At 49.0% G+C, this 13,689-nt stretch overlaps 2 protein-coding genes across 3 annotated transcripts; one reads left to right on the top strand and one right to left on the bottom strand.

The window, feature by feature from the left end:
- The first annotated feature begins 791 nt into the window (after positions 1-791).
- Positions 792-11,218, top strand: JOSD1 (Josephin domain containing 1). 2 transcript variants are annotated; one of them, XM_032106099.1, is made up of 5 exons: positions 792-837; positions 1,235-2,049; positions 7,200-7,328; positions 7,446-7,640; positions 8,999-11,218. In XM_032106099.1, exons 2-5 carry the CDS (start codon positions 1,865-1,867, stop codon positions 9,096-9,098), a joined length of 609 nt encoding a protein of 202 aa, XP_031961990.1. In that variant the 5' UTR covers positions 792-837; positions 1,235-1,864; the 3' UTR covers positions 9,099-11,218. The 2 variants fall into 2 exon arrangements, with proteins under 2 accessions (XP_031961990.1, XP_031961991.1); XM_032106100.1 differs by lacking the exon at positions 792-837 and adding an exon at positions 868-963.
- Positions 11,219-11,652: 434 nt separating this feature from the next.
- On the bottom strand, positions 11,653-13,564 carry TOMM22 (translocase of outer mitochondrial membrane 22). Its single transcript, XM_032106101.1, has 4 exons — positions 13,410-13,564; positions 13,192-13,310; positions 12,768-12,885; positions 11,653-12,366 (listed from the first exon to the last, which is right to left on the bottom strand). The coding sequence occupies exons 1-4, from the start codon at positions 13,518-13,520 to the stop codon at positions 12,292-12,294; spliced, it is 423 nt and encodes a 140-aa protein (XP_031961992.1). The 5' UTR covers positions 13,521-13,564; the 3' UTR covers positions 11,653-12,291.
- Positions 13,565-13,689: the final 125 nt, after the last annotated feature.

Genomic DNA, 13,689 nt, shown 5'->3' with positions numbered 1-13,689 from the left:
ATGGGAGAAGCACTGCCAGCTCGGCTTGTTTTCTACACATACACACACAACAGAGCCCGCTCGACGTGCCCGGGACCGGCTGTCCAATGGGAGAGCTGGGCTTCGTGACAGACAACCTTGACAGCCAATCGAATAAGGGATTTCGAAGGCCTGGGTGGGACCAGGTGCCGCAACAGAGCCCGCCCTGGTGGGTGGGCATTCTCACGGGATAGCCAGTGAGAAGGAGGGGATTTTTCACTGATAGTTGTGTCAGCCAATGGCACAGGCTGGGAGCGCGCCGGCTGTTCCTGCAGTCCGCGGGACCGGCTGTCCCGCCCCGTCGTGCCGCCAGCTCCCGGGGCTCGCAAAGGACCCCGCCGCCCCTCCCGCCCTGGGCTCCCGACAGAAAACCCCTACGCCTGCTCGCCATGCGAGCCCACAGTGTTCATTCCGCCGGCGGGGGCCGCCAGGCAGGACGCCAGCGCCAGTGAGGAAACCCCTCCGGCTGAGGGGCTCTGCGGGCTGGCAGGTGACCCCTGCGGCGGGGGAAGCTGCCTGTCCTGCTCCTCCGCCTGGCCACACGCACGCTCGTGGCACCACCGCCACAAGCGCCAGCCTTGTGCACAGAAGGAAGCCGGGGGAGGATTTACGTTTGTTTACTCAGCGGGCGATGAGACCGCTTTCGCCCGCGTCCCGGCTCCTTTTACCGCTGACGCCAGAGGGGGCGGGGCCGGCGCCGGCGCGTGCGGGGGGCGGGGGGGCGCGCGCGCGTGTGTGCGTGCGTGCGCGACAGCGGCGCGAGCGGAGCGCGGCGCGCGCGTGCGCCGGCGCGGGGCGGCCCGAGGGGCCGAGCGGGCGGTGAGGAGGAGGTGGCGGCGGCGGCGGCGGGACCCGACCGGCCCGGCCCGGCCTGGCGGGGCGCCTCGAACCCTCCCGAGGGGAAGGGAGGGCGCCTCGGCCCGGCAGCGAGCCCCGAAGGGCGGGGTGGGGGTTAGACGGGGGCCTCTCCTGAGCGCGGTGGGCTGCGGGGGTCGCTGGGCCTTGGTCGTGGGAAGCGGCTCCCGCACGGGTTGCTGCTGCTGTTTTTGTTGTTTTGGTGGTGGTGGTGGTGGTTGTGAGGACGTAGGGTGGGGAGGGGCGGGGAGGAAAGGTGCGAGGCAGGCCGTGGGGCTGGTCCCGCCTGCCCTGTCGTCGCTCCCACGGGTTTTGTGCTGCTTCTCGTTGCTAACGGAGACTTCCCTTTGTCGGAGCGCAGGATGACCTGTGAGGAATCGCCTTCCCCGCAGCCTGGACTTGGGTTTCTCGTGGCCTAGCAAGAGGCGGTTTCCTTTCCCGAGCTGTTGGCATCTTCCTGTCAGGATTCAGTAGTTCCCAAAGGAATGGAAGAATGCAGCTGATAAGTGCTTAACCACCCTGTGCTCCCATAGGCAGCACCAGGTGCTGGCTTCATCTTCTCCCCTTTGGCACTTTGCGGGTGGGCCTCTCCTTCTGACGTGGTCTGGGTACCTTTTTTAGTGGCACTATAGACCAAAGGAGATGGAAGAAAAGGAGCGATGTGATAAATTCCAGCTGGTACCTTTACACTAAGGAGAACTGTATATTTTGACATTTTAATTTTTTTTTCTGTGGAGGGGAGGGAAATACTACATTTTATGGGGTATGGGAGGAGGGAGGAAAAATACATTGCAGATCTTCATGTGGTTTTTAAAACCAGCCGTCAGAGGCAATTACTGAATAAACTGAAGCACAAGAGGAGGGTTTGTAAGCTGGAAGCAGCGCTTGCCCACAAAAGAAAGGGGCAGTGGGCTGCTGTTGTGACTGTGGAGGCAGAAACTTCAGCCTCCTTCATTTTTCACCACCTACTCCCCATCCACCCATCGAGAAAATGAGTTGTGTGCCATGGAAAGGTGACAAGACCAAATCGGAATCGCCAGAGCCATCCCAGCTACCGCCACAGCATATTTACCATGAGAAGCAACGCAGGGAGCTGTGCGCCCTCCATGCCCTCAACAACGTCTTCCAGGACAGCAACGCCTTCACTAGGGAAACCCTGCAGGAGATTTTCCAGAGGTACGATGCTCTCTGTACTGACATTAGCTTTCCCTTGTCCTCTGCTGATTGGAGGAATTATCAGGTGTTTAATTGGGGGGAAATAGAAAAGAAGGGATTAAGGCTGTGCCACTGCTTTGAACTGAATGCATCTTGGTTTTTTTTTTAACTCCAGCCTTTTTTTTTTTCCTCTCCATGCAGAAGTTCTTTCTCATTTTACTTGTTTCTTAACCTTTTCTGGCTGCCAGTTTTGGGTCCAAGGGCTTTATTGCAGATGCTGTCACGTGGTTGGAGTCCTGTCTTCCTCCCTGCTCATCTTAATGCATCTTCTACCTGTCTTCCATATTTTTGCCTCCGCCTTGTGTAGATAAATTATGTTGATGTTAATAATGGATTTGGGGATTACCTTGGGAGAATGAAGGCAGCAGGTCATCGTAAAAACTTACTGGCTTAGTACTGCAACACTTGTCAGTTTTTTGAAAATTAGGAGTTTTGCCAAATGAGTGACTCCTTATTCAAGAGGTTCAGTGAAGTTCTTCAAGTATTATGGTCTTTTTTTCCCATGCAGAAAGACCCTATGTACTCTTTCAAACTGGATTTAATTTCAGTAGCTGGATGCCTGTTTCCTGTGGCATTGCTAAATGTTTCCCAGCAGCTTCAGATAATTAATAAAGTGGGTTTGAGTTTTATAGGGATGAATATAAATTATTAATGTGGCCTGTGCAATAGCTCATATTTTGCTCAGTGTTTATCTTGTGGTGTTTTGATGCTTTGTGGAAATTCTCCTGCATGAGCCCAAGTTCTGGTAACCCACCACTGATGAAGCTAAGTGATGATGTAGGAGAAGGGCTCTCCTCTGATACTCAACCTGCAGGTGTTGTCAACATGGTGTAAATTATGGCTGAATACCTGTTACCAGCTGTTGCCAGCATCTTATGTTGGTGACAGGTGGGAGATCACACGTCACGGCAGCAGGTGCTGTGGGACAAAGCAATTGCGGTACCCTGTGCTGATGAGCAGGAAGCTGTGTGCGTGTTGCTGCTCTCATGCCAACCGGCAAATTTATGAAACTCGTGCTTGATTCATCAAGCTCATGCCTGTCTTTGGCAAAAGAAATGTGGTGAAGGACAATAGCAAATATCCGATCAAGATGCTATTCGTTATAGCATTGTAGGTAGAACTCCTGCTGGTGGAGTGGAGCTGGTCCATGGCAGGCTCAAGGCACTCCTTGTCCAGTGTAAACACACTGTGGTTTTGTTCCAGAGCAGCAATTGTCAGAATCTTAATCACAGCTGGATTGCTCTTGGCCTGAAGCAAACAAAGGCAGTTCATGTGGTAGAAGGACTGTGATGATCTAATTAGTTCGCTTTCACTGTGTTTGGTGAGACAGAATTAGTGTGCAGCACGAAACCTCTCAGAAAAAGACTGGATATTAATCTTGTTGGACCTCTTTCCCTAGAAGGGAGAGTTTATCTTTCATTCCAACGTGGAGTTGTTCCATCGTAATACACACATCAAGATACACAGATTGATTTAGCCCCATGGTAGTATGAAATTATACATGGATATTCCTCTTGGAAATGGATGAACTATAAGATATGCATAGGAATTGCCGCTGCCTTTCTATTTCTGTTGGGTGACTACTGGTGTGTAGCTCTTTGACTTCCCTTTAAGAAGCGTGGATTTAGTTGCCCTTTGTATGTCACTTGTCTTTCCTGTGTCCACTCATATTCTATGTATTGATAAAGGACTGATGAATATTTTTAATAACCTACAAAAATGTTGAGGTCTGATTTTTGAACCCAATGTTGACAAGGAAACAAAATCACAAATCAGCTCTCTAGCTTTTACCACATTCCTTGGAGAATGATTGAACCACATTGCTTAATCATTAGCTTCCTTTTTGCTGCATCCTATTATGTAAGGCCAGGGTAGTCTGATGATTATCATCTCAAGTGTATGCCAAAACTTGGTCCTGGCGCCCCTCTGATTTTGTAGTCTTTCTCTCCTCTTTCCTCTAAAACAAGAAATACCTTTTTGATGTTCGTCTGGTTTTTGTTGCAGGAAGTGTGATTGAATGTTCCAAGTGTTGCATGGAGATACAAACAAAATCTCTTTGCTTCACTGGAGTCTGCGTATTGAGACCTGCTTAGGAAAGACAGCTGCACGCAGGAATCTTGGAGCCCCTTGTGTTAAGACAACATGTTAGTGGAAGTTTCTGGTGGAGAAAGATCAGGAGGATTATTACCTGGATTTCTGTCCAACTTTGTCAGTCTTCCTCAGCTTAGTGGCTAGATAAAAAAAAACCAAACCAACAATTTAATTCCTTGCCTAGTCAGAATACTTTAGCTCATGATTGTGGACCCTACTTAGGTATGTGTGAGTCAAGAAGTTGAGGTGGTTCTTGGTGCAAGTTTGCTCACAGGTGCCAGTTTTTTGTTGCCCATGCTGGTCACTTCATCGCATTTCTGGGGCTCTGGAACTTATGTGGAGGAACAAAGATGCATGTGTTCTTTCAGCTCTTGAATAAACTTGTCTCTGTCAAGTGGTGCCATGAGAGGGTGCTTCTGCAGCCCAAAGGGCTCTCTGAATTGTAAGGCTTTCCTTGCTCACTGGTGCTCAGTAGCGTTAGTAGGTTGAAACAATGATCTTGAGGAATTAGTTGCAGCCAACTTTATGGAGGTTCTGGAAGAGCTGTGACAAGCTGCAGGTTCTATCTCTGTGATTAGTAAAATACAGCCCCACGGTGGATATTAACAGCTTTTCCTCTTACCATGGTACTATGGGCTCCTCTCCCTTCTGTGGTGAACTCACTTCCCAGACTGTTCTGCTGCAGACTGCTCCACTGCAGAAAAACTCAGGCTGAAGCCAAAAGCTACTTGTCAGTAGCCTCTCCAGCCGTAGTTGCTCTGAAACTCCCTATTAAATCCACTGCTTTCTTCTTGTCAAATGCCTTATGCTGTCAGGGTGTCACTGAAAACAGAAATAAACTCTCCAACCAGTTGGTTAGGTAAGAAAGCTGACATTACTTTATTCAGTGTGCTGGGTGCACGGGGATTGCTCCACCTAATGTGCACCCGGCAGCCTAACAGACCAGGTTATATGCATGAAACCAGTGTATATTCACTGCATTTCTATTACATATGCATTACATTTCCTGAATACATGCATATATGTTAATTATTTCCATGGATTTATTTGGATATCTGTAGAGGTCTTTTGAGGGTCTTTGATGGTCGTTTGGGAACATCCCATTCCCCAAATTTTCCATTTATGGTTCTGGACCCTCTAATGAATCTTTTCTCCTTGAGAATATCTCAAGAATGTCGTCAGGTCACAATGCACTTCTCTTATCATTCTTTGCCCTGGCACTCTATCTTTGTTCCCAAAACTAAGACATCTGCTAGTACATCTTAATCCCTGATATAGGTAAATAAGGAAGTGCTAGCTGGTACAAGACTATTAGTCACAGATGTAGGGAGTTAACAGAAAGCCACATTAATCTCTGGCATTTGTACAGAGTACTATATGGTACAAAATGAATCATTAGTCACAGATATGGGGATCAAACACTACTGTGCTAAAGTTAAAAAGAATTTTCCAACATCTTCCTCCACTGCTGCATGGACGCCTTTTTAAAGAAATATAATTTGTTCAGTAACAAGGGCAGGAATGCAGAAGGGCTGAGGGATTTTCAGTGGATGAAATACGCCTGCAGAATATGCAGTGTGCTAAATAAAGGCCGAGTGAAAAACGTGCAGGAACATTAGGAGTTTTGGGGATGGAGTTCACAGGAGGGGAGACAGGTAAAACGTGGATGTTTGGATGATACGAAATCTGAACTTTGCATTAGCAGAATTAATAGAGTCCTTATCAATGGAAAGAGCAACTTATCACAACAGAACTCATCTGAGGCTTGACTTTCTTTGGATTGGCATTAAGTGACTTTGTTATTCTCTGTTCCCAGTTTCCCCCGTGCTTGCTTTTCCAGCTGTCATCTTCATAATAATACATCCTGTTTTCCCTCCTTAGAAAATTTCTTAGGCAGAGGGGGGAAACATAAAACCATAAAAATGGCTAACAGGCTTTTTTGCCACGCATCTCCATGTTATGTCTCATATCCGTTATCTGAACTTGTGCAAAGGCTGTTGTATATTTTGGCATGTAACCTCATAGCAGCCCACAGCTTCCTCACAAAGGGGAGGTGGGGGGGCAGGCATTGATCTCTCCTTTCTGGTGACCTGAAGGAATGGCATGAAGCAATGTCAGAGGAGGTTTAGATTGGATATTAGGAAAAGGTTCTTCACCCAAAGGGTGGTTGGGCGCTGGAACAGGCTCCCCAGGGAAGTGGTCACAGCACCAAGCCTGACAGAGTTCAAGAGGTGTTTGGACAATGCTGTCAAGCACATGGTATGATCCTTGGGGCTGTCCTGTTTGGGACCAGGAGTTGGACTCCATGTGGATCCCTTCTAACTCAGGATATTCTGTGGTTATATGAACATGATGGATTGTGGTTCAGCATTTTTAGATGCTGTGATGCAATTGATGTCTAAGCAAACTTAGAGGTCAAAGCTGAAGAGATTTGTTCGCATCAGGATTATCTGTTTAGCTACCTGCAGCAGCAGATATTTTTTTATCATCTAGCAACAGCAACACTTTAGAAAGCTCCCAATGCCAAGTGTCTTCACAGCTTTGTGTCTGAATACTTTCATTTACCAGTGGAGTAGAAAGAAGAACAACCTTTCCTGCAGCCAACTTCCCCTGCCTCTTTTTCTCATCCAGTCTTCAAGACTGGTGTTGACTGTTGAACTCTTGAAATTGTAATAGCCATTGTCCTAAATAGCAAACTGGCATTTACTCCAACTGTAAATTGAGGAAAAATCATAATTGAAGCATCCTTCAGAAGTACCAGTCCAAGGGCCAGGGGGGAAGAGATTTGTGATATCTTTTACATCAAAGGCAGGATTTTTGGAGGCATCAAAGTTATTCTTAATGTATTACTTAGTTCCCTCAGCCAGTTTGATGAGGGATAAGGAGGGATGGAATAGTTTGCATTTAAACACAAAACCCCTGAAAATGGGCTTCAAGTTATATAGCAAGTAGTCCCTTTCCAGCTGTGGAGTACAGGTTCAGCAGACACCTGCTAGAGCAGTGTCCTCTTCTGTTTGCAGGCTGTCTCCCAACACTATGGTGACCCCCCACAAGAAGAGCATGCTGGGGAATGGGAACTATGATGTGAACGTGATTATGGCAGCACTTCAGACCAAAGGCTACGAGGCGGTTTGGTGGGATAAGCGCAGGTACTGACAAGTTGTGTAATTCTGGAGGCGGCTACTGTTTGTAAAAATGAGAAAGAGATTGAAGTCACAGCACCAGAACATAATCTTGTTGATGTCTTGTTTTCTGCACTCTTACAGGGATGTTAACGCCATTGCCCTGTCTAACGTGATGGGCTTCATCATGAATCTGCCCTCCAGCCTTTGCTGGGGCCCCTTGAAGCTCCCCCTCAAGCGACAGCACTGGATCTGTGTCCGGGAGGTGGGAGGCACCTACTACAACCTCGACTCCAAGCTCAAGGTGCCCGAGTGGATTGGAGGTGAAAGTGAGCTCAGGTAGGATTTCCTCAAATCCTTCCCTGTTGGAGGTGAGAAATCCATCCTTAAACAGCTGGCGATTGAAACATGTATGGCTGACCTTCAATTGTAAAAATTTGAGAGTAATAAGGTTCTTGTGCCTCCACTTGGATTTATGCCCCGTTTGTGCAAAGCTAGGGAAATGTTTTGGCAGTGGTGTCCCTATGAGCTCAGGAGAGCTCGACTTGGCCTTTTACGTGTCTGGCTCTGTCAGTGGTGAAGGTAGAGGCCACCTCTGGTATTAGTGGGTGACACCTGCAACAAGATGTGCTATGCCCTGCTCCCTCCTCGAACATGAGAGTCTCAGCATTCTTTGCCTCTGTAGTACCAATCTGTATGTTTCCAACAAAAGGCTTTCCAGACTAAAAGTGCAACCTTATCCCTGACAGCAGTGAGAGCTGTTTGTTAGGAATAACTTTTCCTATGTAAGCATATGCCGCCCTTTCGGCTTGGCTCCCCTTCCCTTTTCAATCTTAACACAAGATAGTCGTTGTAAATACTTTGTAAATTTTCACCTGCTCTTGATTGCTGTTTGGTTTCCATTCCATCATGCTGTAAATCCTACTAGCAGCTTTGGTGCCTTGACTAGACTTGTTTTGAGATAGGGATTGCACTTGTGTAGTACTTGCAGAGCCAGCCATGCCACTGAAGTTTTGGTAAATTTCTGGAGTAAAGTAACTCTCTTATGAAACTACTGTGCAGAGGTTCTGGTGGATTTTATCCTAGGTCTGTTGTTCTTCAGCAATAAATAAGGGCTTTCTCTACTGGGAGTTTTGGACATCTGGACCAAAGGATATTGGAGAAAACATTGATTTGACTTTTGTATTTATTGGAAGTGTAATCCAAGTTTGGTATTAGAAAAAGCTTAGGTGCAGAAAGGGGTTTAAAAAAACACGTCAAATGACCAGGTGATACACTGCTACTAAGGACATCTAAATGATGGGGTGTTCTTTTTTCACAAGGAAAAGATTTTTCCCAGATTTGTTGGAATTATTTTAAGTTACGGTGCGATTCTTGATCTTGGAAATATGAAGAAACTAAACTTGGTTTTAATTCTGTTTTTCCTACCTTGGCAAGTAAGAAAGTAGCATCTATATAGACTCATCTCTGCTGAGGTTAAGATAATGTCTGTCTGATTCTGAGAATTTTCTGGGTAGAGATGGCTGAATCTATTGGGGCAAGTTTGTTTGTGGGTTTTTTCTGTCATAAAATAACTAAAGACTGGGAGTTTCCCCCCATTTCTTGTCACATCTGAATAGTTAGTTGCATTTAGTTGTTGTTGCAGATGACAAAGTTCTAAATTCAGTAGCATTTGTTGATCTTTCTCTTTATGATAGGAAATTTTTGAAACACCAGCTGAGAGGAAAGAACTGTGAACTCCTGTTGGTGGTGCCAGAGGAGGTGGAAGCACATCAGACCTGGAGAGCTGACGTGTGACCTGGGCTGACTCTGTCCTCCCACTACAGTTCTTCCCCTTTACCAAACTCCTGATGTCCTAAAACCTGGATAATGGGTGCCCCGACTCTTCTTGTCTGGAATTTCCTTTGTTAGGCTCTTCTCCTCCTTCCTTGGTGCAATAGGGCAGTGGAGCAGGACATTGGGGGTGGTGGGTGGGGAAGAACTGAGGGCAGAGTGGAGGAAACTGGAAGGCAATCACTTTAATTACAAGGTTGATAGCTGCAGTGCCCTTTGGCCAGCTGGAAGGCATCGTGCTTTTGAAGAACTGGGTTGGGGGAAAGAGTGCCTGGAAACCCTTGGCTTCCCTTTCCCCATGTGGTTCAAGGCTGCGTGTGGTGGGACGCTGCTCCCTCCAGCGCTTGTCAGGAAGGAGCAGGGGCTGAGCACGCTGCCATCTCTTTACAGTTCTCTCCCTCCAAAACAAGTTGTCGTGAAGACATTTGCAATTCCTAAGGGTCTCTCAGGACACTCAAAACACTAGGAATGGTACGGTGCTCAGCACGACCTTCTGCTTCTTAGGGCTGGTTTGTGCCAGGAATTAGGAAACAATAATAAAACCAGTGTCATCTTCCAAGAAATTCTTCAGGTAGCTAGAGGATTCTTCCCCAGGGTCTCCAAGGATTTATGTATGTGGTGAGCAGTTGTTTGGCAGTGTGTGTCTGGCTAAGGTCACATGGAAACAGCAAGCACAGGCTGACTGAGGAGTATCAAGTTTCTGGACTGAAGAGAGGCCACAGTCTGCTTAGGTTTCTTCATGCTACGGTAGGGTTTTTCTTAGTATTTTTTAACAGTTATTTTGGTTTTCTGCATGGTCACCCAGTAGTTTAGGGACTCCTTGGAGAGAGGAATAAAGCTGAAGAGGTTTTCAAAGAAATTAATTCCCTTTATTTTCCTCTCTCCAAAAGTCTAGCCTACAGTCACGGATATCATGTGAAATGAAAGAGGTCAAGTTATAAAATAAAAATGGGCTGAGGAGGGAAGCCTTTATAGCAGTCAGTTTTGCCCTCTTGTTGCTACCAGCCGCTGGTGTGGGAGCTACAGAGGGTCCACCAGAACTTTCAGGCATTGGAAACACCCTGGCTTGGTAGTTGAACCAACCTCTCCTTTAGTGTTGGCCAACAAACATTCCATTAATGGGTGAATTGCTTTTTCCTGCCTTCCATGGGGAAGAGAGACTAGACATGGAGACACCAAGAGGAATCTCCACCAGCTGTTTCCCAGTCACCCAGGCGAGCTGTAGCTCAGCCATGCCTTCCATGGCAGGAGGAAGAAATGGTGAATTTGGAACTGACTCATTGTGTTTAGCGCTTCCTGGCTGAGCTGCTGTTTGCTTCCATCTTTACATGTCTTGGTTGAACAGCAACCTCTGGGACCTGATGGAGCTCGAAGAATCCTGTTCCATCATGCAGGAAACTCATCACTGATGTTTGAGCTGGTGAAAGGAGGGCTTGTAACGACCTTTTCTCAGTTACTTTTCTCTTCAGAGCTCTGCAAACGCATGAGCAGGTGCTCGAACCTGAGAGACCACCTAAATGGCACCATCCCAACAGAGAAGAGAGGCCACATGAGGACGGGACGATGGTGTTTGCTGACCCCTGGACACCTGGCAAGCACTCTTTTGCAGTCCATTGAGCACAGCCTCCCATAGTCAAGGGCAAATGGCTCTTAACGTTTTAAAAAGTCCTATTTCGTAACACATTCCAATGACCAATACCAGCTGGCAGAGTTTTTAAACACTTTCCAGGCAGGATGTTCAGCCTGCAGGCATTCTGCTCCTGACTTGAAGCCATTTCTTCAAGAGGGGAAAATATTAATCTCAACAGCAACATTTTCTATGCTGATTGAAGTTGCACTTTGGAGAAAAACCCTGTTTGCATGGAAACTGCAAGCCAATGGATCAGTGCACAATATGCAAAGATGTTTTAAAATACTTTGGGGCTGCTTTCCTCTCCTTGTATGTCAGCTGCTTTCCCGGGGGAGAAACAGTGTGATCCAGCTGCTCAGGTAAAGGGAAAGTGTATGATCACATCCCCGTGGAAGGTGAGGCTGCTGTGCCCGAGGGTGGGTGAGCTGGTCCAGTCCCACTGCTCGGGAGTGGGGAAGCCCCCTCTTTGTTTTCTTGCTTGTTTGGTTTTGTTAGAGCCTTGTCTTGGGATTGTTTACAGAGATGTATTTTGTTTAACCAAATATTAAAAATGGAAAAAAAAAAAGTTTCCATATAAATGTCCTATCACTTCTGTACGTTCAATTGAATTGTTCTGTAACAAAGTATGTAAAGGATAAATAAATTTTTTTTTCTTTGGTTATAAAACCACCTTTTTGTGAGTTAAGAACCTTGAACGGCGGGCACTGGTGCTGAGGTAAGATCACCTCCCTGAGAATTCCCTTAAGCCACGCAAGGCTTCCCCACCCCTCTGAAGGTGACAAAGCCACGTTGGTGCGTTCCGCACTGCCAGGCTGTGCATGAAATGGAGAGATCCCTACCCAGAAATCCCCCGACAGCTCTGAAAGAACTGAGCCTCCCTCAAGGACATCTATTAAAACCACACTGCTCAGGTTGGATTTATTTAATATTCCATACAAAAAAATACGCAGCTGATGTCTGTTCTACTTCATGAGGCAGAGAATCCGCATGGATGTGATCGTCTCAAACCTGGCCTGCTGCTCCCTCGGTTCTCACACACACACACAGCTGCAGTGAAAGTGTTTCTGCAGATGCATCTTCCCAAAGAGTGTTTTCCATGGGGTATTGATTGCCACCGGCACCCCTCCTTCCTCTGCTGTCCACCACTGTCCTTCAGCTCCAAATCAGGCAGGAAAGCATTTGTTCTGTCTGACTGCTGCTTTTCAAAGCCTGACCTGTGCCCCGGGGTGTTTTGTGGGGGCAAGAAGCTGGCAGAGGAGCTCCCCCGGTCCAAGTCTGTAACTGGTTATGGCATACTGATTGAATAAAAGGAAATACTCATGATTTCTAAAGGAGAGGGGGATGCAGACAGGAGCCATCATCAGGTCCAGAGGGGGGCTTCCCTCCCTTGTTATGAACAGGTCAATGTCCCAAAGGAGAAGCAAAAATAAAAAGAAAAAAATGCCCTGGCCCAACAAATCAACAGTTCAATATATCATAATCGCAAGGTCTTCCCACTTGATACGAATCCAACTCAGCTCCCGCAAATTAGATTTTTCCAGATAGCGGAGGCAGGGCCCCTGGCATTCCCCCTGAGAGCCCTGTGTTGGGTCCAAGGAGGATCTGGAAAGAAAACAATCAATTCAGGGGTTTCAAGGACACAAGATGCCTTCCCATGGTGTCCCCCCCCGCCAGGTATTGGTAGCACTTTGCAGCACCAGTCCCACGCCTGCTGCAGCAGCCAAGACCAGTGCCTGACAACAGCCCCTGTTTCAGCCCCTCACAGCAGATTTTGGCTGGTGAAAGCCAGGTTGGGATTGCCGCCAGCCTGGCACTGCAACTGGGCACGATTGTCCTGTTAGAACATCCAGACAGAGCAGCTGGTGGGATGAGTGAGGCCACAGCACACAACAGACTGCACCCTTCTTCCCAAGCTCCCTCAGCAGCTGCTCACAGCGGGATATGCAGGCACTCCCGGCCAACTCTGCAGGGCCGGCAGAGAGGGCTGGGCCTTCCTGCCTCACCTGTCGCTGCTGCAGCTGCTGCTGTTGCTCCATCTGCAGTTTTTCGGTTTCAAAGACGACAGGAAGAACCAGAATCATGAAGGAGGTGGTCCCAATCCACAGAGCTGCCCTAGAGAATCTACCAAGGAGAAAGAGCATTAAGAATCAGTTCTTTAGCCACTTATTGGCACAATCCCGCGCTTCCCTTCCGTGCCTCACCCATCAGCCTTCCCCCATATCCAACCCCGAGCTCCAGAGTATCCCCTTATCCCCGCCCTTCCCACGCCGCCCATAAACAAAAAACGTGGCTCGCCGCTCCCCGCAGGCCCCGCACTGCGCTACCAGCAGCAAAGCCACCGCGAAAGCCGGCGGAGCCGCCCCGCGCCCCCGCTCTGCCCGCCGGGCCTGCTCCGAGGGGCTCCCGCTAGGCCCGCCGCCCCCTCACCTGTACATCTTCTGCGCTACCGTCAGCGACAGGTCGAACGTAGCCCCGGCCGCCGATCGGACGCTCTCGGGGAACATCTCCGTGAGTCCCCACAGCCGCTCCGCCAGCGTCTCGTCCAGCTGCGGGCGGCACCACCATGTCAGGCCCCGCCGCACGGCCCTGCGCGCCCCGCGGGGTCACCGCGCCCGCCCGGCCTTCCCCGCCGCCCGCCCCGATACCTCCTCGTCGTCCTCCTCCTCCTCCTCGAGCTCGTCCTCCAGTTCCTCGGCCTTGCCCGCGCCGCCCTTGGGCAGCAGCTCCTCCGGGGACACGGACGCCGCGGCCGCCATCGCCACCAGACAGGACGGAGGGCGCGGCGGCCAGAGCGCCGCCGGAAGCGCGGCGGCCCTCCCGCCACCCAGCCCGGGCGAGGCAGCGGCCCCTGGCGGCGCGGAGGAGCAGAGGCCGCCCCCCGCCCCGGCCCCCGCAGCGCAGCGCGACGCGTTACAAACACCCTCA

This window comes from Corvus moneduloides, chromosome 4 (genome assembly GCF_009650955.1).
Source record: "Corvus moneduloides isolate bCorMon1 chromosome 4, bCorMon1.pri, whole genome shotgun sequence".
In the NCBI taxonomy this organism is placed as follows: Eukaryota; Metazoa; Chordata; class Aves; order Passeriformes; family Corvidae; genus Corvus; species Corvus moneduloides.
This window is presented reverse-complemented; position numbering and strand designations above follow the sequence as displayed.